The sequence below is a fragment of the Podarcis tiliguerta genome (genome assembly GCF_965153285.1).
Source record: "Podarcis tiliguerta genome assembly, chromosome: 9".
NCBI lineage: Eukaryota > Metazoa > Chordata > Lepidosauria > Squamata > Lacertidae > Podarcis > Podarcis tiliguerta.
In genome coordinates this window covers 25259554-25281053 of record NC_139542.1, presented here as the reverse complement: position 1 = coordinate 25281053, position 21500 = coordinate 25259554, and the positions used below count along the sequence as shown (strand labels likewise).

Below are 21500 nucleotides of genomic sequence, written 5' to 3'. Positions count from 1 at the left end.
CTCTCTCTCTCTCTCTCTCACACACACACACACACACACGTACGTATAAATACTATGTCTAAAGCTGTTCCTACTATTCTCTATGACAGGGGTGGAAAACCCTCAGGCCTGAGGGATTAAGTGGATTATGCAGTTAATTATATGATGGTCTGTTTGGGACTCTGCACAATAACATTGTTTTTAAAGCATGCACACACAAAAGACAGCTGAGTACCATTTTATCCATATCAGCAGACTGCGGGTGTGGGACACTGATTGGTATAAGGCCACCTATAGAGTAAGTTGTTTGTTGTTGTTGTTGTTGTTGTTGTTGTTGTTGTTGTTATTTATTTATTAAATTTGTATACTGCCCTCCACCCGTAGATCTCAGGGCTCTTCTCTACATTAAAATAAAAGATAAAAACACACAAAATACATAATAAAAACAAAAACCAATAACCCCCCTCTCCCACACATTTAATAGGGTATCAGATATAATCAGCCAAAGAGGAATGTTTTTGCCTGGCACCTAAAGGTGTATAATGAAGGCGAGTTCATGGCAGAGGAGAGACTCAAAGGCCTTCTGGATTAAACCTCACAGCACAATCGCATGCATTTTAAACTTGGATTTAAGAACTGCTGTATTCGGTGGGGCTTACTCCCAGAAAAATGTTCATAGGATTGTAGCTCCAGTCTCCTAGCAACTAGGTTGCGAATAACATAATGTTCAAAGCAGCCTATAACCATTGGGCCATAATGCTTCCCTCTACAGGACCACAGGAAACTTGTCTATAGTGATTCAGACCCATTGGTCCATGCAGTACTGTCAGTTCTGACCAGCAGTGGCTTTCCAAGGTTTCAGACAGAAGTCTTTCCCATCTTACCTGGAGATCCCAGGGACAGTACCTGGGACCTTTTTGCATTAAAAACATCTGCTCTGCCACTGAACTACATCTTTTCCTTGAAACAATATTTCCTTACAATATTTGTTCACATTTGCTATTCATTTGGGATACTAGTACACCAAAATGCAAAACTTAATTATATTTTGTTTCTTAAGAACATAAGAAGAGCTTGCCAGTGGATCTGAGTGCAGTAGCACCAGTTTTCAGCAACTGGTATTCAGAGGCATGTTTCCTCTGACTTCTTTATAGCTGGGAGTTTGAATATGTTACAGGACATTCAGTTTACTACAGCTGGCATAAGGACTGGTCTTTCATCTTTTCCCTTCTTGTGAGTTAGCTGTTATAACAGAAAGCAAATTAAGGCTGAGAGCTAATTCATACCCCACTTTGACTAAATACAGCACTCTGTCCACTGGGCTATACAGTATTAGTCCTCAAAGTTTTATCTCAGTGAGTTTGGCCTCACTGAGGGGCAGTATTTCAATATGGGTAGGAAAATGAGAGTACCCCTAAACATTTTTTTTAGAAAAAAGCACCGTGTGTGAGGAATCACGCGAGAAGCCCTATTCGCATCAGACTATTTAAAGTGAGGAACTTTGTGAGCGTTATGTGGTTTACAGCTCAGAAGTTGAGATGCAGCTAGTTTTGCAAAAGAACTGAAAACACGCTACCGGTACAGTGTGCAGTGAAACATTTGCTATTCATGCTTGAGGCTAGAACACTAAAATGCAAAAGTGTTTCTTTCCCCCTGAGAGGTCATGGCAAGTTTTGCCCATTTGCCCATGAAGAATGAAAATGTTCTATAGGCTTCGACGAGTCCTAAGAAAGGTTTAGAGCAGAAAGTTCCTCTAGTTCATTTCGAAAGCGTGAGCTCACATTACTTGCTAGCATTTCAGCTCCCTCAGCCCAATAGCTTAGGATTTGGGCTGCTGGTTGGCTGGGGAGGGGGGGGGGAAGGCGGTGGTTATTGCAGTTTTGAAGGGTTTGTCTCTGTAGACATGGAGAGCTGATGATACATATTCATGAATGAGAAGTCTTCCCAGACCCTGTTAACGTTGACAAAGACTACGCTGTTTCACACAGCAAGTGGATGGGAGTTGCGGGTGACGACGGCTGCAGGAAAAGATTAACTCAAAAAACAACCTTATTCCTTGCGTCACTTGGCCTTGCCTTCCTAATGATTTCCACAATTGTTGCTTTGGGACAAGACTGTCATTCAGAGATGGCTCCTTCTAGCCATATTCAGATAACAACAATTTCCTTAACTTCTGTTTTATTGGACACCACCAAGTAAGATCAGAACAGAAAGGAAGCAGTTTCACTGATTCACAGGCTGGAGTTTGGTCACTTCAAAGGTAACTTTGATCTAGAAATATGTGGTGTACCAAATTCATTATGTCTTTTTAATGAGCTTTTCAAATTTATTGCTCGTAATGTCGATTCCCTTTTCCACACGCAGCCATGTCTTGTGAGATGGTCGTATTTAGAGAGAAACAGTCCAAACTTGTACTTTTAAGGTCATTACTAGGGGAAACAACAGGTGCTTTTGTTCTCTAAATTATGACTCCCTCAAGATTCTGCCTTTGGCCACGTATTTCTTTTACTTTGTAAAATCCCCCTGCCCTACTGGAAGTGCATATGGAGGGTAGGCAGAATGTGGGACTAATGAATAGAAGAATTCATTGATAGAAACCTAATGAGAAAAGTGGGTGCTTTCAGATATGCCACCCAAGCCTACATTTGTCCCAGGCAACAACCAGGTTTCAGCATGGCTTCAGAGCACTGGCATATGTAGACTGGAGCTAGAAATATAGGCCACATTTGCATTTAGAATGCAACATCAAGAATAATCTGGACATTTCTTTGGTGGCCCACACAACCCTGTCTTGCCACCAAGGGCCATTCTCCTGGAAGATGATCACTTGGGGATGAGGGAACAAGCCACGCTAGGTTTGGCCTGGGACTGAATGCTGCTCAAACCTGACCATGGGTTGTGCATGCGTTACAGTTAAGAAGAAATCATGGTAACGGTAATTAAGAACAGTAAAAACAGAGTGGTGGGGAAAAAACGCTTTAAATAGATCTAAGCTCATTATTATTATTGGATTTTAACATGGTGCTATGGGAATGGTTCAATCAGTGTAAGCATTCCAGCTAGCCAGACAGACCGCCAATCCTCTCCTCTCCTGCATTCTGTTCTAGAATGCCCCCCAATCTAGAACAGGGGCACCCTAGGCATTCAGGGGAGGAGGGGAGCCCTGCTATGCTAGGAGAAGCTCTTCTGCAGTTTTCTGCTAGCCGGATTTGTTGCTTTGGTCTAATTATTTAGTTGTGTAAATAATTATATTTTATTCTGGGATCTCTTGATGAAGGATGGTATATAAACAATAATAACAATAGTTGAATCCCACCCATTATGAGCATTAGATCACAACCAATACCATTGTAATTTTAGCACTGCATTTAGTACGTCTATTCATCTGAAGAAACCTTGATTCTCCATTTCTTTGTCATGTTGCACCAGGGGTGGAAAACTGGTGGTCCTCCGGATATTGCTGGACTACAACTCCCATCGTCATTGACCATTGTCCATGCTGGTTGGGGCTGATGGGAGCTCGAGTCCATCAACCTCTGGAAGGCCACAGGTGCTCCAGGCAATTTAAATTATAGTATGCTTTCCAGGAATGTAAAAATAAAAGCAAAAATAGCTTTTCATGGTGAATCAATTTGTCTTAGGGTGCCTGTTAGTTACTTTAACTAAACCATAAACAATATACGGGGAAGCAAAGCACCACTGAATTTAGTTTGACTTAATATGCTGCTGGTGGTGGAGAAACTATAAATTACCTCAGAGGGTTTACTGTGGTAAAATCATGCTCTCCCTCCCACCCACCCCTGCCCGTCTGATTAACATGAAGATAAAGAAATTTGTCTCTCAGAGTGGACTATCAAGGCACTAAGCTCAGTTTCGAGGGTTTATGTTATCATGCAATGTTTGCTGTAGACATTTCCATTTCATTAGCATATTCTGCTTTACATGAAACCCAGCGATGAATACTCCTCCTGATCTGAAGCTAATCCTCTTTAAAGAGCTACAGGCTATATTACATGTGGCCCAGCCACAGCTATGCCATAGCTGAATTGCTTTGAAGCCTATTGAACAGTGTTCTCTTGTGAGACCATGTGCAGGCCTATAAACCAATGCCCCTTCTGTGTTGTGAAAGCCCACTGTTTTTTCATGAGGAAGGGTTTTTATAAGAGGACAGAAACTACCCCACCCCTCCAAGCAAGGTCACACCACTCATGAGAGAAAGATGATGCTACACTTCCTATATTGTTTCTAACCACCAACTCGTAAATTGCACCAAACAAGATTTGAGTAAATGTTGTGTATGGCATTTAGAATTTACATTGTTTGGAAAGCAATAATTGAAAGGGAATAGTTTGTTTAACATCACACTGGCTGAAAAATCGTAACATGCAAAAATACAAGTCTTCTGCGGTTTACAGAATACAGCTTTTGATGGGTAGCATCCTCTATACTAGCAGTGACCTTAATTCACTGAGTACCAATCCTTATATAGACAAAATAGCTTTGGAAGACTCAAAAAGGCTTGCAAAAATATAATAAAAGTTAGTGTGGAGGGGAAACAAAAAGGTTAGGGGACCACTCCCCACAAAAAACCTGAATGAGGACTGAGGTTAAATAATCACAGAATGGAAAATCAGATGAAGAGGAAATGGAATGGAGGCTTCCCCAAAAGGCAATAACTGGCTGGCAGGCATCCTGAACAACACTCCATTCCACAGTGTAACCTTTTTGTTGGTGGACACACTTGTACGCTAATACTTCACAGATTAAAGTGGGTACAAAATAAAAGGGTGTAATTAAACTGAGTGAATATTAAGGAGTCCAAGACTTATAAAAGGTGCCTTTGTTGAAACAAACGTAAATAAATAAAATGGTAGCTTTTCAAGCTGTGCAATGTGAAAATCCTCTTTGGGCTGAATCATGTGGCATTTTTAGCTACTCATGTCCATAAAGACAGACTTTTGCTGTTTTTTAAAAAACACTTTATAATAAACAAGACTTATGAAAACTTCGATCCACATAAATACACTTTCCAAAGATTTCCCAGAATCAGCCTGGTAAATAAGTTCACAAAAGTTACTAGCCTGCAAACAACCAAGCAACCCCTCCTCCCCGCCGCAGGTCTGCTATAAGATTAGTAGCCTGCGTTTCCATGCTGACTGCAGAGGAAATGAAGCCCTGTGCTTCACAACTAGCACAGAAATGCAGGGTGCTAGGTTCTAAGTAGGTTAGTTAAAAATGGGCCTTCAGCCAAGTGGCCTGGTGGAAGAGGGATGGACTAACCCAAGGTTTCCCAAACTTGGGTCACCAGCTGTTTTTGGACTACAATTCCCATCACCCCTCACCACTGGCCTTGCTAGCTAGGGATGATGGGAGTTGTAGTCCAAAAACAGCTAGAGACCCAAGTTTGGGAAACCCTAGACTAACCCAACCCTTTCCCACCTGCTCAGTGAGCTAAGTGGACTAAAGGACTGACTCTTTAAAATGCTGATGCCAATGTCCTGTAAGAAGGTACAATGTAATCAGGAATGTGGGGACACCTATTCTGAATTCCAGTCTGCCTCTATTAAAACAGCATATTGACTATTATTAAAGTCCTTTACAAATAAACCAACAAGCCCACATGCACTCAACACGAACTCGCGTAACGTGGTATTGGTAATTAGATGTGTGAGTGTGCCAAACCATTGCATTGGGGTATAAAGGGAATCAATCTACTGGAGGTCTCTCCAGATGAGATGCGTTGCTGAAGGACATGACTGTGACAACCACCGTGTGTTGTTTATGACTCATCTCATGATACGGTTATTAGCCTTTGTAGTCCTCATGAGCAGCTGTGGCCATTAAAGAGCTCCTGGCACTCTGCTGGGAAAAGGATGTTCGGGTGAAGAGCCCTCTTGAATTCTCCCTAGACTTTTCAGTTGGCTCTGGCTTTTACTCTTTCTGAACCCTTTTTCTACAGTAGAGTGGAGTGCTGTTGCTGTGCATTCACCACTACTTTAGGGCTGCGCTTGCCAAGTTTTTGGCACAAAAATACCGTTTGGAAAGGGCCTGCAATATTCCCTCACCCAAAAACTCAAGAATGTTTGCTTAAGTTCTTTCCAGCCTTTGGGTTCTCCTTCTCGGCTGCTCCTTCTGCAGAACTTTTTGAAGGCTTTGCCTCTCTCACTATGTGAATCTGACTGGTCAAGGAAAAAGTGTCTTTTTGAGGGGCAAGGGCTTTTATACAAAGCACCACCCAATTCCTCCTCCCCCCAGCTGCTGTTTATTGCTAAAGGAGGCCTAACTCCCAATGCAGAGAGCCACTTCTGCGCAATGACCAACCAGACACTTTTGGGAAATCCATGCAGGGCATGTAGGCAAAAGCTCTCAAAACAATGCTGAGGAGCAACATCAGCTTGATGGATTCATTCCTGAGAGCTTCTGAAGGCAAATCTCTTCCGCTGAAGCCCTGCTCTGTCTTCATGACCACCCTTATTCTTGTATTTCTGTTCCTTCACTCTCATTGCAAAAGGAACTGCAACTCTCAACAAGATACAATTCCCAAGGATGTTTATACTGATTTCATAGAACAAACAATGCAGCCAGCTACAAAACTGGGGAAGCTCAGTTGGTAGAGACTCTTAATCTCAGGGCCATGGATTGAAGCCCAATGTTTGGCAAAAGATTCCTGCATCACAGAGTTGGACTACATTACCCTTGGGGTACTTTCAAACTCTACAATTCTATGAAAACTGATGGCCTATGGGGATTTGTTGACAAGTAGAGCTAGCAGAGGGACCTCTTGAGGTGTCCATCACAGCTTTCTTCCTAGCCATATGGCAGAAAATATCCAGCAAAACCAGCACTGAATGGTTGTAAGTCTGTGATGGAGCAGAGCATTTATGCAAAGAAGATTCCAGCTTTAATCTCTGGCATCTCCACACACGGCTGAGGAAGACCCCTGTCAAAAACCCTGGAGAGCCGCTGGCCACTACCAGTTAATGAATACAATACTGAGCTAGATGGACCAATAGTTTAACTTGATATAAGGCAGCTCCTTATGGTCCTATGAAGTTCTGGAGAGAAAGGATTACAGAAGTGGGAAATCACTGAAGTGACTGCATAGCATTCATCCAGATAATGAAAAACCTGTATAGACCTGTATGATTATTTAGATCAGGGTCAGATTATGAGCTTTAGAGGACTTAAAGCACAGAAAATATTACGGTGCCCCCCCATATGTAATTTAAAATAAAACAATACTAAACTATATCGTAATATTTTAAAACAAAGCATAGATATATTGCAGTTATCACATTATTTCAATCTATGTTAGTACAATGCCTCCTGGTTTAGGTGAGCGTAAGTAATAAAAAGAGAACAGAAAAATGGGGGAAGTGTGTGCGCGCAAGGAAGTCTAGTAAATTTCTGGTTTTCCCCATGAAGATTACTTCAGTGCTTTTTTTAAAAAAACACATATACAGTGTCAAATTCTTTTTTTAAAAAACTTCTTCTTTTTTTGGTGCTGCTGCTTTGCTGGGGTACAAAGCATATGTTTAGTCTGCCTACTGAATAATCAAGCACTGTCTTAGATCATCTGGAGTAATTCTACTTGTGGTGATGCACCCTACAGAATGTCATAGGATGGTGATCCCAAAATGATAATTCTCTGCTATTAGATTCTGCTATGGAATTCTCTTCCAATTGCTGTAAGTAAAGCAGCAACCTTCATTGCCTTCAAATGCCTTGCATAGACATATCTTTTTACCCAGGCTTTCCATGGTCCATAAAAATGGACCCTGTTGTTATTTACAGATTTCCTGTTTTTATGTTGCATTTTTGTTTTAATGATACTGTTTACATAGCCCACCACTTGAAGATGTTTCAAATATTAAGCAATTTATAAAGATTTTTAGGAAGCAAGCAAGCAAACACTTCTAAGTTACTTCTCAACTATTCCAGGCAACAGTGTGCTAAAAGTGGAAGACGCAGGTCTGAACTTAACCCAAGAAATGAAATAAAATAACATTTTGGGTACAGGATTCATGGCATCACATTCACAGATATCACTAAGCCAAACCAAAGTTTGGTCTTGGGTATGGACTGTGGTTAAAGAGAAAGCAATGACTATAACGACTAAGACAGACTTTTGCTTAGCTGATGTGCTGCACGGACTTGAAACTACTGGGGAAGAGTAAAATGGGTGTGAGCTCCTTTCCAGCAGGTGCCTAAACTTTTCACACGTTTGCACTCCTATGCACACTCCTATAAGCCAAACTGAACTTATTTCAAACACAGAGACCTGGGCTGCAGTAAATCACTTTTTAAAACAACATGCAGCTAAAATGCTTTTCAATATTTCTATTTCATCAGATCTGGAATCAGAATTTCACTCCTTCCTATATAATTTCTTTTCTATTTCTCATTGATTTTGAATCACTGATGTGATGATTTTAGATTATTATCCTTGATCCCTTGCTAAAGCTTTCCTTCCACATCTCACATTATTCTGCATTGTTTCCAACAGAACACCTCACTTGTCACTCATTCTTCACTTTTTTTCTCTCCTGGGTATAATTCCTCAATTGTCGTACTTTCTGATTCTCAAAAACAATTACAGCCACAATCCCACTGTTGGGTTTGCTGGAGAATGAAGAAGAGGAAGCTTGTGTTGCATCTGCCGTTGCTGCCTCTGCACCTGCTCTCTGGGTGAACAGAGGATTTAGTCTCCATGGTTGTCAGTCCAGAACTTTCAACCCTGATCTTGTCAAAACAGATGCACGCGAGGACTTGTGTCGAGCTTGGTGAGATTACTCTTGTGTACAAAAGCAGTCACGTGCAGAAATCCTGGCAGGATCAGTTTCTTATTAAGGAAGGACCGAGTCCTTCAGAAGAACAAACAAAGAAAGCATCATGGACAAAGCATTGATGGTGAGTATGTCTGAGGCAACATTGCCATCTAGAGACTGGGAAGCGAATACACTGGAATAGACTTTCTTGAAGACCTATGGAGAGTTTGTCTAAACTAAAGAATGATAGGATGGATCTTTGAAAAGAAAATAGTGTCTTTTTATTATTTGGAGGTGGATCTGCCCGTTAGAGAAAACAAGACTTCCCAGATCACATTTTTATATGCTTCTTTCAGTTTAACTATAGTTTCCATACTTGGTAAATTGAAACATGTGATCAGCTTCCACTCTTCAAATTCCCCCATTTCCTCTCAAACCTTGTTCTTCCTTTCACTTCCAATATTTTGCTTGTGAACAGAACTTCATGTGCATTTCAAACATTTGCAGATTTTAAATGGATTTTCTGGAAATCAGTGGAGAACATTCCAGACAAAATTAATCATTTTTCAAGCACATTAAATGTAACAGGACACATTTATACGTATTGATTTCATTCCAAAGAATCAAACTGCTGTAAAAGTGATTAATTTTGGCTGTATTGTGCCAAATATTTATTTTAAACACTGTATGATAAAAACATCTTTCCAGTATATTTATTGCCTTAACCTTTCCATTCACCTATTCCTTTTTCACAGAACTTATCTGTTCAAAAAATTCAGGAGCGCTGGATTCCTGTAAACCACACAGTGATGAGCCCTGGGCATGTGACAATTTCTTTCTTCTATTCCTGGTTTCAGACAAACTAATGTTTGCTACTTTGTCCAAACTGGTAAACTATGGTTTGCACCTGCTGAATCCAGTTTGCAGAGCAAGTGCAAAAACAGTTTGGTGTCTGGAACATAACAACAACTACTACTACTACTACTAAAACAACAACAATACTTTTATTATTTATACCCCAACCAACTGGCTGGGTTTTCCCAGCCACTCTGAGCAGCTTCCAGCACATATAAAACATAATAAGACGTCAAACATCTTTTTTCTTCTTCTGGTTGCTGTAGTTGCGGAAATTATATGATGGATGTTTCATTGTTGTTACTTAATGATTGTAATAGTTTTATGTGTATATATTGAGAATTGCTTTGAGGTTTATGCAAAGTTTATAAATGAAAAGTGATATTTAAGTTTTAAAAATAATTTACCGTATTTTTCGCACCATAGGACGCAGTTTTTCCATCTTAAAAACTAAAGGGAAAAGTCTGTGCGTCCTATGGAGCGAATGCAGGGGGGGAGGCAGGCAGAAAAAGCCCCCAAGAGCCACACACAAGCTTCGTGTGGCTCTTGCGGGCTTTTCCCCAGGAGGGAGAAGGGACTGACACGGTCAGTCAGTCCCTTCTCCCTCCTCTAGAAAAACCTTGCGCAATCTGTCCAGCCGCGGGGAGGCTGCGCAAGGCTAAAGAGGAAGCCCGGCAGCCAGCGCGATCCATCCCCTCGCTGCGCGCGCTTCCTCCTTAGCCTTGCGTGCCTCTCCAGCCACGGGAGGCTGAGCAAGGCTAAAGAGGAAGCCCGACAGCGAGCGCGATCCATCCCCTCGCTGCGCGCTTCCTCCTTAGTCTTGCGCACCTCTCCAGCCACGGGAGGCTGAGCAAGACTAAAGAGGAAGCCCGGCAGCGAGCGCGATCCATCCCCTCGCTGCGCGCGCTTCCTCCTTAGCCTTGCGCACCTCTCCAGCCACGGGAGGCTGAGCAAGGCTAAAGAGGAAACCCGGCAGCGAGCGCGATCCATCCCCTCGCTGCGGGCGCTTCCTCCTTAGCCTTGCGTGCCTCTCCAGCCACGGGAGGCTGAGCAAGGCTAAAGAGGAAACCCGGCAGCGAGCGCGATCCATCCCCTCGCTGCGCGGCTTCCTCCTTAGCCTTGCGTGCCTCTCCAGCCACGGGAGGCTGAGCAAGGCTAAAGAGGAAGCCCGGCAGCGAGCGCGATCCATCCCTTCGCTGCGCGCTTCCTCCTTAGTCTTGCGCACCTCTCCAGCCACGGGAGGCTGAGCAAGACTAAAGAGGAAGCCCGGCAGCGAGCGCGATCCATCCCCTCGCTGCGCGCGCTTCCTCCTTAGCCTTGCGCACCTCTCCAGCCACGGGAGGCTGAGCAAGGCTAAAGAGGAAACCCGGCAGCGAGCGCGATCCATCCCCTCGCTGCGGGCGCTTCCTCCTTAGCCTTGCGCACCTCTCCAGCCACGGGAGGCTGAGCAAGGCTAAAGAGGAAACCCGGCAGCGAGCGCGATCCATCCCCTCGCTGCGCGGCTTCCTCCTTAGCCTTGCGTGCCTCTCCAGCCACGGGAGGCTGAGCAAGGCTAAAGAGGAAGCCCGGCAGCGAGCGCGATCCATCCCTTCGCTGCGCGCTTCCTCCTTAGCCTTGCGTGCCTCTCCAGCCACGGGAGGCTGAGCAAGGCTAAAGAAGCCAACTTTTAAAAAATCTCTCTACCTTTCTCCTTTCTCCACCCCCTTCTTTTCCTCTGGATCAGTGTTTTTATCTAGATTAACGTTTTAGTTTGGAGGGGGGAATATTATAAAAAAGGAACCTTCGCAGCTTTTATTTTAGTATACAATAAAAACAGATTACGGTAAACAAAACAGAAGAGAAGGAACTAGCATAGAAGAAGAAGAGAAAAGGGAAAGAGGGAGGATACAAAGCCATTTACCAGAGGTAGATCTTAACCCTTGCCTCACCTGGGAGCTTCTCTGGGCAGGAATTCCCTCAGCTTAAGTGGGGTGAGGGAAGAGTGGCAGGTAGGGGGGTACCTACCTAGACAGTGAAGCCACATGTCTCTCCAATGAAAATTGGGAGTGGGCATTGTGTGAAGTGGCTGTGGATCTCCTGCCGCAGAAGTGTAGGACTGTATAGAGTTGGGAGGGCCACCCGAGGGTCATCTAGCCCAGCCCCCTCACAATGTAGGAATCACAGCTAAAGAACGCCAGGCGGATAGTCCCCCAACCGCTGCTTAAAAGCCTCCAGTGGTGGAGACCCCGAACAACATCCGAGGTCACAGAATTGCAGGGTTGGAAGGGAACCCCAGGAGTCATCTAGTCCAGCTCCGGTGGACAGCGTGCACGATCCATCCCGTTGCGCAAGGCTAAAGATGCTGCTTAAGGCTAAAGAGGAAGCCAAGGCAGTGAGCGGGATGGATCACGCTCGCTGCCTTGTCTTCTTCTTTAGCTGCGCTGGAAAGGTTTAGCTCCTGGCTGGAGAGGTTGAGCGGCTATGGATCCCGGTCGCTGTCTTGGCTTCTTTGCTCTTTGGGGCTGGGGGGGGGAAACCCAGGCTTCCCCCGCAGCCCCGAGAAGCTCTGGGAGAAGCGGACAGGCTGCACACAGCCTGTCCCTTGGTCTTTGGGGCTGGGGGGGGGGATAATATTTTTTCCCTTGATTTCCCCCTCTAAAAACTAGGTGCGTCCTGTGGTCCGGTGCGTCCAATAGAGCGAAAAATACGGTAATAGGTTTCATCCCAAACTCCCTGGCTCCACAACATTTCTCCATCCCAGAAAATGGGAGGGCAAATTCCAGCCAGGCAAAGGCACTTGAGAAGTGTGTGTGGGGGGGAACAGGACCAACAAGGGGTGTGGCCTGGAGAGAGGGAGTAGGCTGGCGAGAGTCCTGAGGACCAGGTAGAGAGAACTGGAGGGCTGCAGGTGGCCCTCAGGGCTGAGGTTTCCTGTTCCTGGTCTACACTGCACAGCAAAGCAAAGACTCACACAGGAGTCTTCCTCTGCCCTACCTGGAGATGCCAGAAGTTGAGGTATGGATGTTTTTCTAAAAACATGTGTTTAATGAATTTATTATGGCCCTTCCTGTTAAGCAAATGTATCTGCAATTCATCAGTGTTGTTAACTTCCAAGAAAGTCTGTTAGGACTGAGGTACAAGAATTCCCACACATCAGGTTATTTGTGTGTGTATCGGGTAATAAACCCAAGGTTCTCTGAGTAATAAAGCAATGTCTCCTTGAAAGATACACATTGACAGCCGCTTTCTTAGCTCTATAGAAACCAACAATAAAGTAATAAAGACAACATCCTTCAGAAACAGTACGTTTCCGCCTTACCTGAAAAAGCATTAATTTCTTGTAAGTCTGATGCTTTAATGAGGAAGTAAGGTGAAAGAAGATGTGAAATTCAGTTTGCAGGAAGTTCACAGGAAGACTGACAAAGATTGCTCAAGAATGGAATGTCCAGAGGCCTCTGCAAGATTTTGCAACACAGCTTAGTTATACAGTCATACCTCGGGTTGAAGTTGCTTCAGGTTGAGTGCTTTCGGGTTGCACTCCACAGCGACCCGGAAGTAATGGAACGTGTAACTTCCGGGTTTTGCTGCTCGCACATGTGCAAATGGTCAAAATGGCATCACGTGCATGCGTGGAAGCGGCGAATCGTGATCCACACACACACGGGTTGCGTTTGCTTCTGGATGCGAACGGGGCTCCGGAACAGATCCCGTTCGTATCCAGAGGTACCATTGTACATAGCTAGTCTCATGGCTGGTGCAAGGCATTATGGGAGAGGGAGTAGGAAGCTCTATCTCAGGGGTAGGCAACCTAAGGCCCGGGGGCCGGATGCGGCCCAATCACCTTCTCAATCCGGCCCACAGACGGTCCAGTAATTAGGATGCTTTTGCATAAGTAGAATGTGTCCTTTTATTTAAAATGCATCTCTGGGTTATTTGTGGGGCCTGCCTGGTGTTTTTATATGAGCAGAATGTGTGTTTTTATTTAAAATGCATCTCTGGGTTATTTTGGGGGCATAGGAATTCGTTTGTCCCCCCCCCCCAAATATAGTCTGGCCCCCCATATGGTCTGAGGGACAGGGGACTGGCCCACGGCTGAAAAAAGGTTGCTGAGCCCTGCTCTATCTCAGAATCATGGATTTAAAACTCTGGAGAAAAGGCTACAAGCTACTTCTCTAATAAAAAGTTTTTTTAAAAAAGGAAATGTATAAAGGAAATCCTGCAGATGAAGCCACATATAACAGTACACATTAGAAGTGATTGATATATAACAAATGACAATAATAGTAACAGCCTTAACAAGCGTGGTGAATAAAACTCTGGTGTCCCTAATGAGAGATAAGAGATGTGGAAGTGAGCAGCTATTTTCCATTGAATGATAAATCTCCAAAATGTGTTTAATTGGAATGATTTTGTGAATGCAAGAGTGAACCAAAGTAGTCATAAACAAGTGCATCAGGGATTCCCAAAACGGTCACCAGTTTGCTAGTGGTAACAATCAATGTCATTTTACAGCAGGGAAAGTCCCTACACTATTTTATTGTAGGAATAAAAAATAAAAAAACCTGTCAGAAATACAGGAAAGTCTTTCTACATGATGTCAGGTGATAGAACTGCTGTACATACGCTCCCAACACCCACTGCTCCTCTGTAACATCTTCCCTCCTGCATGTGACAAAGGTGAGCTTCATTATTCAAAATAATGATTGACTAGCATGGCAATGAGGAAACTATGGCCCTCCATATGTTGTTGGACTACAACTGCCGTCATCCCAGACCGTGTCAGCTGAGACTGAGGGGAACTGAGAGCCCAACAACATCAGGAGGCCGAGTTTTCCCATCCCTGGACTAGCAATTCCTTCAAGAAACTGTAGACTCCTGTTTCTTCTGCTAAAGCAAGGCAGGTAAGGAAGGCTGTGCCTATTTTTCTCCCATGTGGCACTATGATGGGTGAAGCTTTTCTAGGTGTCAAATGTCCTAATATAGATGCAATGCCGACCTTGTTTAAGAAAAGGCAGTTCCAAAGAAATGGGTTTTAAAAACGCACTCGAAAAGTTGTATGCTGGAGCTAAGCCAACATTAGTGGGGGCTTTGTTTACAAGGACCTGCGGCTCCTCACCTTTTAACAGGCAAAAACGTTTGCTGGAATCCCCACTTCTTAAATACTCTTATCTATCTGTGGAGGATATTCTGAATAATGCATTTTAGAGGGGTCGCCGGGGATGAGTTCATGGAGCCAGTGTGGGGGTGTAGCAGCCTGGAAAAGTCTGGGAACCAGCACTGCTCTTGGCAGTTATCTTTAACGTTACCAACTGTCACTGACTTCGAGAGAGGAGCCTGCACACCAGATGGCAGCCAAAACTGTTTCTAATCATCCCTGCACACACGCATTTTAGACTCGGGCGTCTAACGTCCTGCTCTCCACCCCGCTCCTCGCAGGGAAAGGAGGAAATCCCCTGGCAGAGCAGAGCTGCTGCGTCGAGATAGCAACTCAACTGGTGCTCGTCATCTCCCTTCCCTCGCGCCCCCTCCCCTCTTTCGGGGCCGGAAGGACGGGAGGAAGGGGCATGTTCTCCAAAGGAGATGTGAGAGCAATCTGATCACATGGGGACTCCCTTTTCTCTGCGCCTCTACTCCAAGCTCGCCCAATCTTGCTGCCTTCTGAAATTGCTTGGCGCAGGTAAACGCATCAGTGTGTGTGTGTGTGTGTGTGTGTGCAGGAATCGTAAGATTTTATTTTTCAACTGCAGCAAAAAAGCAAGAAAAAGGGGGTTGGGAAGCAATCGGATGTGGAAGGGCGTAAGGAGAGGTTATGCTTTTAATTAGAATAACAATACGGGGGGCAACGGTTGCTCACCTTGCTCTCTGGCTACTGGCGTTTTCTAGGCAAAGGAGGCCGGGGAAATTCCAACGCTCGGTTTGCGCCAAGACGTGGCGTCCGCTGCCTGGGCTCGGACCTCTCGCTTGCTTTGCGCTTTCGTGCCCAGCCGGAAACGCAAGTGAAACTGAAAGTGAAAGTGTGATTCCAGCCAGGGGCTTGGCTTACTAATCGGCGAGGCCTTGTGGGGCGGGCCTCCCGTTCAATTACACAAGTGATCGGGCTGGTTGATGCAACTGCTTTCGGCGAGGATGGCACCGCCTGGAAGCCAGACCTCGACCAAAGCAGGGAGATACTAGGAGGGGAAAAACAGCCACTTATTCCTCCTGGGGCGTTATTTTCTAGTTTATTTGGTTCCACTTGCCAGATCAACAAGCACCCCTTTCTCGGAGGGTAAGCTGAGGAAGACGGAGGTTGTACTGTATTAGCATATTTTTGGGGGGTAAGGTTTAAAGTGGCCTTTTTATTTTGAACAGTTCCAGCACCACCTTGATTATGACCAAGCAACTTGCTGCAAAATAATAAGCAGGCCTTTGAGGTCACCAGAAGCCTTCATCAGGCTGGAATGGCACAACGAGGGCAAAGGGCAGGGGTATGTGTGTATATGTTTGATAAAAAAATCTGGCTTGGTATTCAGGACAAAACAAAGCGTCACAAAAATACAAGCAAGCCTTTGAGTCCACCAGAACTCTTCATCAGTTTGGGTAATGTAGCAAAGTTTAGCAGGGTAAGAGAAAAGCTGATGTTGAAACTACTGTGGTCAAAACGTTTGCTTTTGTATGAGCTTAGAAGGGGTGTAGTTGGCGGGGGGGGGGAGGCTGTTAAGAGCTCTTCAGGTGGAGGAACAGACTTGTGGGCTTTGTCTAAGTATGGAGTGTATAGAAACAACGGTTATTTCTGGAGTGCCTTCCAGTGAGAAGCCAGAGAGAACCATGAACAATGTGGGTGCTATCAAGGATGTAGCTAGATGTTTGGGTACAGTGAACAGCTACAGTCCAGTGTGGTTTTAAGTGGAGTAAGTTGAATTCAGTAGGGCTTCATTTCTGTCACCAACCCAAATTTTGAATTGTCCCTCCTTTTGTAGCTAGCTTTATTAGGGTTTCTAGGAGCCTATTAGGGTTTCTGGACCATAAAGAAGGCTGATCGCCGAAGAATTGATGCTTTTGAATTATGGTGCTGGAGGAGACTCTTGAGAGTCCCATGGACTGCAAGAAGATCAAACGTATCCATTCTTAAGGAAATCAGCCCTGAGTGCTCACTGGAAGGACAGATCGTGAAGCTGAGGCTCCAATACTTTGGGCCAGCTCATGAGAAGAGAAGACTCCCTGGAAAAGACCCTGGTGTTGGAAAAGATGGAGGGCACAAGGAGAAGGGGACGACAGAGGATGAGATGGTTGGACAGTGTTCTTGAAGCTACAAACATGAGTCTGACCAAACTGTGGGAGGCATTGGAAGACAGGAATGCCTGGCGTGCTCTGGTCCATGGGGTCACGAAGAGTCGGACACGACTAAACGACAACAACAAAGGAGCCTAAGTAGAGCACAACAGCATAAGGCCAAAAACCCATCTATTATAGCATTCTGTCCCTACAGTGTCAACTAGATGCCTATGGGAAGCTCACAAGCAGGACACAAATGCAACAACTCCTGTTGTTGTACCCTAGAAAATGGTATTCAGAAATATACTACTCAGATATTGAAGGTAACAGAATTATCCCTGGTGATCTAGTGGTTAGGATTTGGTGCTTTCACTGCCAGGGCCCAGGTTTGATTTCCGGTCAAGGAACACGCCTTTAACAAGGCCTGGATAGCCCAGTTGGTTAGAGCATGGTGCTGATAACGCCAAGGTTGCAGATGTGATCCCTGTATGGGACAGCTGCATTTTCCAGCATAGCAGGGGGGTTGACTAGATAATCCTCAGGGGCCCTTCCAACTCTTCAATTCTGTGATTCCATTATTATCTTTGCTAGCCATTGGCAGCTTCATCCTCCATGAATTTTTCTAATCCCCTTTGAAAGCAGTCCAAGTAGGTGGCTATGGTCACATTTTGTAGTAGTAAATGCCATAGTTTTAGCTACATGCTGTGTGAGATTTTTTCTTTTATCTGTCCTAAATGTGCCATCACAAGCAAAAGTCCTATCCCGTCGTACCCTAGAAACTGGCATTCGGAAGTATACTGATTGGATACTGGCGGTAACAGAACTATCCCTGGTGGTCTAGTGGTTAGGATTCGACACTCTCACTGCCATGGCCTGGGTTTGATTGCTGATCAGTGGATGCTCAGTTCTAGCATTGTGAAAGAAAATTGGATGGGGGGGAGCATCTGCAGGTAAGATGGTGCCAGGCAGATCCATGAGAGGGAAGGTGGCTGGCTCATCTGCCTGTTGCCCTGGGAGAGGAACTGACACACATTTTTCTGACTGTAGCTTGCTTTTACATTTTTTTAAAAAATAGTGTGAAGTTGTGGTTGATGTTTTCTTCCAGGGTTTTTCTGAGAACTAGTACTGCCATGGCCAGCTTTGAAACTGAAGATACAGAAGAGACTGTGACCTGTCTCCATATCAGAGTCTATCATCCAAGTCAAATGGAAAAGAATGTATTCCAAGCCTTCCACTTTTGCCAGCCACATCATGTGAAAGTAGATGACGTAGTGAAGTTTGGAAGAGATGGTCAGGTCTGCCGCTTTAACTTTGTAGATGGACGGGCCTCACGTATTCAGTTCGCTCTGCAGTGTTTCAGACACTTCAACAGCTCAAAGCTGGGTTTCGAGATTAAGAATTTGAGCAAGAAGACAAAGCTGTTTGTGGATCTCGCCGAACTGGCTTACCTGAATAAGGTTGAGTTGCAAGAGACATGCATGGTTTGTTTTGGAGAGTACCAAATGCTATTGGAAAAAGAAGAAGGAGAGTCAGATAAGTATTTTGACATCCGCTTTGAATTATCAAAAACACCCATGTTGCAGCCAAAAAACTTGTCTTGGCGGGAACCTATACCTGAATGTGGCTTTTCATGTGCTGAATCTCCAGTTGAGATAGATGAGACGGAAGAAATGGGAAACGCCCTCCATGAGAAATGGACTTACTAGTTTCAATGCTACAAATTCAATGTTGTTGGTTTTTTGCCCTATGTACTATTGCAGTTGAATGGTATCCTTCACATATGTCCAATATATGCCTACACTATGAATAGGTTAGCATTGTTCTTTGTAAGCTGCCACTTTACAGATATTTTGGCATCATTGCTTAAAATACTGGTGAGGAGCCACCAGTCTGTGAGCCTAATTAGCTGGTCAGTGACACTTAGAAAACACAATTCCTTTGCCTGCATGGTTTGACTTTAAACTGCATGGGCAAAGGAAGACAGGTTACCTGCTGTCATTGTGATTGACAGGGCATTCTCTATCAAAATTGGCTCCTGGGGGTGGGGAAGGTAAGGATCTGGCCCACCATTGGGATCCAGTTTCCCACCTCTGGCTTAAAACAGGTAAATGATAATCTATCATACAGCCAGAGGACTTGGCAGTAACAATGCAGGCTTTCAATACTTTTCAGCAGTGGCTGACCTGTAGCCTTCCAGATACTGCAGGACTCCCAACAATTCCAGCTGTCAGTTCCAGCCAGCATGCCCAATGATAATGGGATAATGGGAGTTTTGGTCCAAAAGCTGCCACAGGCCACAAGTTAGCCACCTCTGCTCTAAAGACTACCTGAAGGCAAAAAGAAAATTCTGACCTTGTAATACCACTGTTATCTTGGATGGATGGCTAACTATCACCCAACAATATAAAACTGGAACCAGTTGTTTTCCTTATTAAACTGGGTAATGTTTTGTTTAAATACGACACTGCAAGCCTGCCCAAAAGCAAAAGAAACTTGGAGAACATAATGATGTATGCAATATCTAAAGGCCTCTTTTATATTTCATAGCCTGACCTGTACATGCTTCCTGCTCTGTTTCTGAACAGCTGTTGATTTGAAATTGCTGCAAGTTGCGAAAACACATAAACGCATGCATGCTAGCATTAATACTGTAGTGCAACTATTTTGATTCCATTTGGACACCATGCTGTTAGATTGTGAGATTAGGATTGGGGCAGAGGAGGTGACTTCAAATTTGCATTTAACCAAGAGGAATACTGGGGTAGACCTGGTCTAACCAGGTTTGGTTCCCCTTATTAATGAGGTCCACTTGGTGCCTTTGCTGACCTTGACTAAAAAATACATCTTTTCCAGGCTTTTGATGGACAGTGATTGCTATTAGCATGCTGCTAGAGCTTTATACTGCTGTTATGAGTGGAGCAGGGGGTTGTTTTGTGTATTGCTTATGATCTGAACATATTTCTGTGCGACTGTGCTTGTAAAATATTTTTTTAACTTATGCTTAAAGTATGTTACAAATCTCTTGGAGGCCTTCTGTGTAAGAACCAACTAAGAAGTTTACTAAATAAACACAATATAATCACAATCTCTCAGTCTAACTCATCACAGAGTATTGCAAGGATAAGAGGTGGTTCAGCAGAGAACTGCCTACATTACCCTTAGCTACTTAAGGGTAGGATAAAATGCAATTAATAGCATTATTAAAGATTCAGGCTGCAGTCATCCAAAGTTAGGCTGCTTAAAATGGGATTTATGTTGCCAAGCTTTATGCAGGATTGCAGCCAAATTGAAAATCAAGTTCAGCCCTCAGGGAAAAAACTGGTTACAGCGTTAAAAATGAAGAAACATGTACACCAAGCATTTAAAGCACTCTTCTGTCGCTTTAACAGTCATGGCTTCCCCCAAGAATCCTGGGAGCTGTAGTTTAAGGGTGCAGAGTGTTTATTTAATAAAGTTTATACACTGCTTGATCGCAAAAAACAACCATATCAAAGCAGTTTACAAAAAGGCTAGGACAATAAAATTGTAGGTAAAAACAGTTAAAAACAAATATTTAAAACATCCAGAATTTTAAAATCATCAATAAACTAAAGACACATCAACATTCTACAAATCTGGGTAGGCTTGTGTAAACAAAAATGTTTTTAGTGGGTGCTGGGGGGAAAAAAGGTGCCTGTCTGATGTCAGCAGGTAGGGATTTCCAAGGTTAGGGTCTGCCAAAAGGATCAATTTCTTACAAATATTGAACAGGTATTATGTGGCATATGTAAAAGTGTCAATTCTGTAGTTAGATCTCCCACAGAGCTACAATTCCCAGCACCCTTGACAAACTGGTCCTTACAATTATTTTAGGAAGGGGAACCATGACTGTTAAAGTGCTGCAAGTGTGTTTTAAATATACAGTATGGTGTTAATGTGATCACAGGTTTTCACAATGGGTCATTGTATGCTTAAGAAGATCAGGAAGGCAAGGGGTGGTGTCTTTGAGCTAAATATACCGACATAACATGACAAGGGCAGTGGGGCCAATATGTGATAGATAGCAAAGCCACAAGTCATTCAGTAGTAACAGAACAAAGACTGAAATGAGGGACAGTAGGCATTAGCTATGTAATTAGACAGCTAAGTGCAAAGTTTTTGAATTTTAGACTGAATTCTATCAAGTTATTTTACCAGGTTCTGTTTCTTCAGAGGTGGAGAACTGATGTGAAAGTTCCAAAGAACCACCCTGCTGAATCAGACCCAAGCCTCATGCAGTCCAGCATCTGATTTTCCACTTTGTCAACCAGAAGTCTATAGAAATTGCAGGAGCAAGAGAGGGCAACAGCTGCCTCTTGATACTGGAAGAAGTATAAAATAATTATGATTAGTAGCCATTGATAAGACAAATTCCAGAAGTATAAGGCTGATTGCCATCCAAATTGGAGTCTCCCACTACAGTCCATAGCAGGAAGAGATTAATTTGCCCCACCTTTGCTCTTCAGAATTCTACCAGTCCAATTCCACCACCAACCCCAAACCCACTGGTAGTGGTGGGGAAGCCACCAACTCATATATACCATGCAGGAGTCCCCATTTGGTCTGCAAGTCTGTTTTCCCCAAGCCATGCCCACTAGCCTTATGCCTGATGAGGCAAGATGTGGGGCAGGTAAACATGCAACTCCT

The 21500-nt window shown here is 44.1% G+C and overlaps 2 protein-coding genes across 6 annotated transcripts in view; one reads left to right on the top strand and one right to left on the bottom strand.

Annotated features, from left to right (window-relative positions):
• The window catches only part of ALPK1 (alpha kinase 1), a 62454-nt gene that overhangs the window by 38467 nt on the left and 2487 nt on the right, over positions 1-21500 (bottom strand). The window contains exons 2-3 of one of the 4 annotated variants that reach the window (XM_083457091.1): positions 21009-21175; positions 18284-18340 (exon numbers count right to left, since the gene is read on the bottom strand). The gene's annotated coding sequence lies outside the window, so the exon portion shown is untranslated. Of the gene's footprint in view, positions 1-214; positions 270-5694; positions 6159-15435; positions 15572-18283; positions 18341-21008; positions 21176-21500 lie in introns of those variants that run through there. The other 3 variants (XM_083457088.1, XM_083457089.1, XM_083457090.1) reach the window with 3 other exon arrangements.
• On the top strand, positions 13770-19920 carry TIFA (TRAF interacting protein with forkhead associated domain). Of its 2 annotated transcripts, XR_014515150.1 has the most exons (3): positions 13770-15258; positions 17941-18727; positions 18760-19920. XR_014515150.1 is itself a non-coding variant. In XM_083457637.1 (2 exons), exon 2 carries the CDS (start codon positions 17966-17968, stop codon positions 18539-18541), a length of 576 nt encoding a protein of 191 aa, XP_083313763.1. In that variant the 5' UTR covers positions 15713-15849; positions 17941-17965; the 3' UTR covers positions 18542-19920. The 2 variants fall into 2 exon arrangements, 1 of the variants encoding a protein (XP_083313763.1); XM_083457637.1 differs by lacking the exon at positions 13770-15258 and adding an exon at positions 15713-15849 and having other exon boundaries at positions 17941-19920.

Bases quoted from the DNA above. Each gene is read 5' to 3' on its own strand.
- TIFA (XM_083457637.1), top strand. From the start codon at position 17,966: ATGGCCAGCTTTGAAACTGAAGATACAGAAGAGACTGTGACCTGTCTC.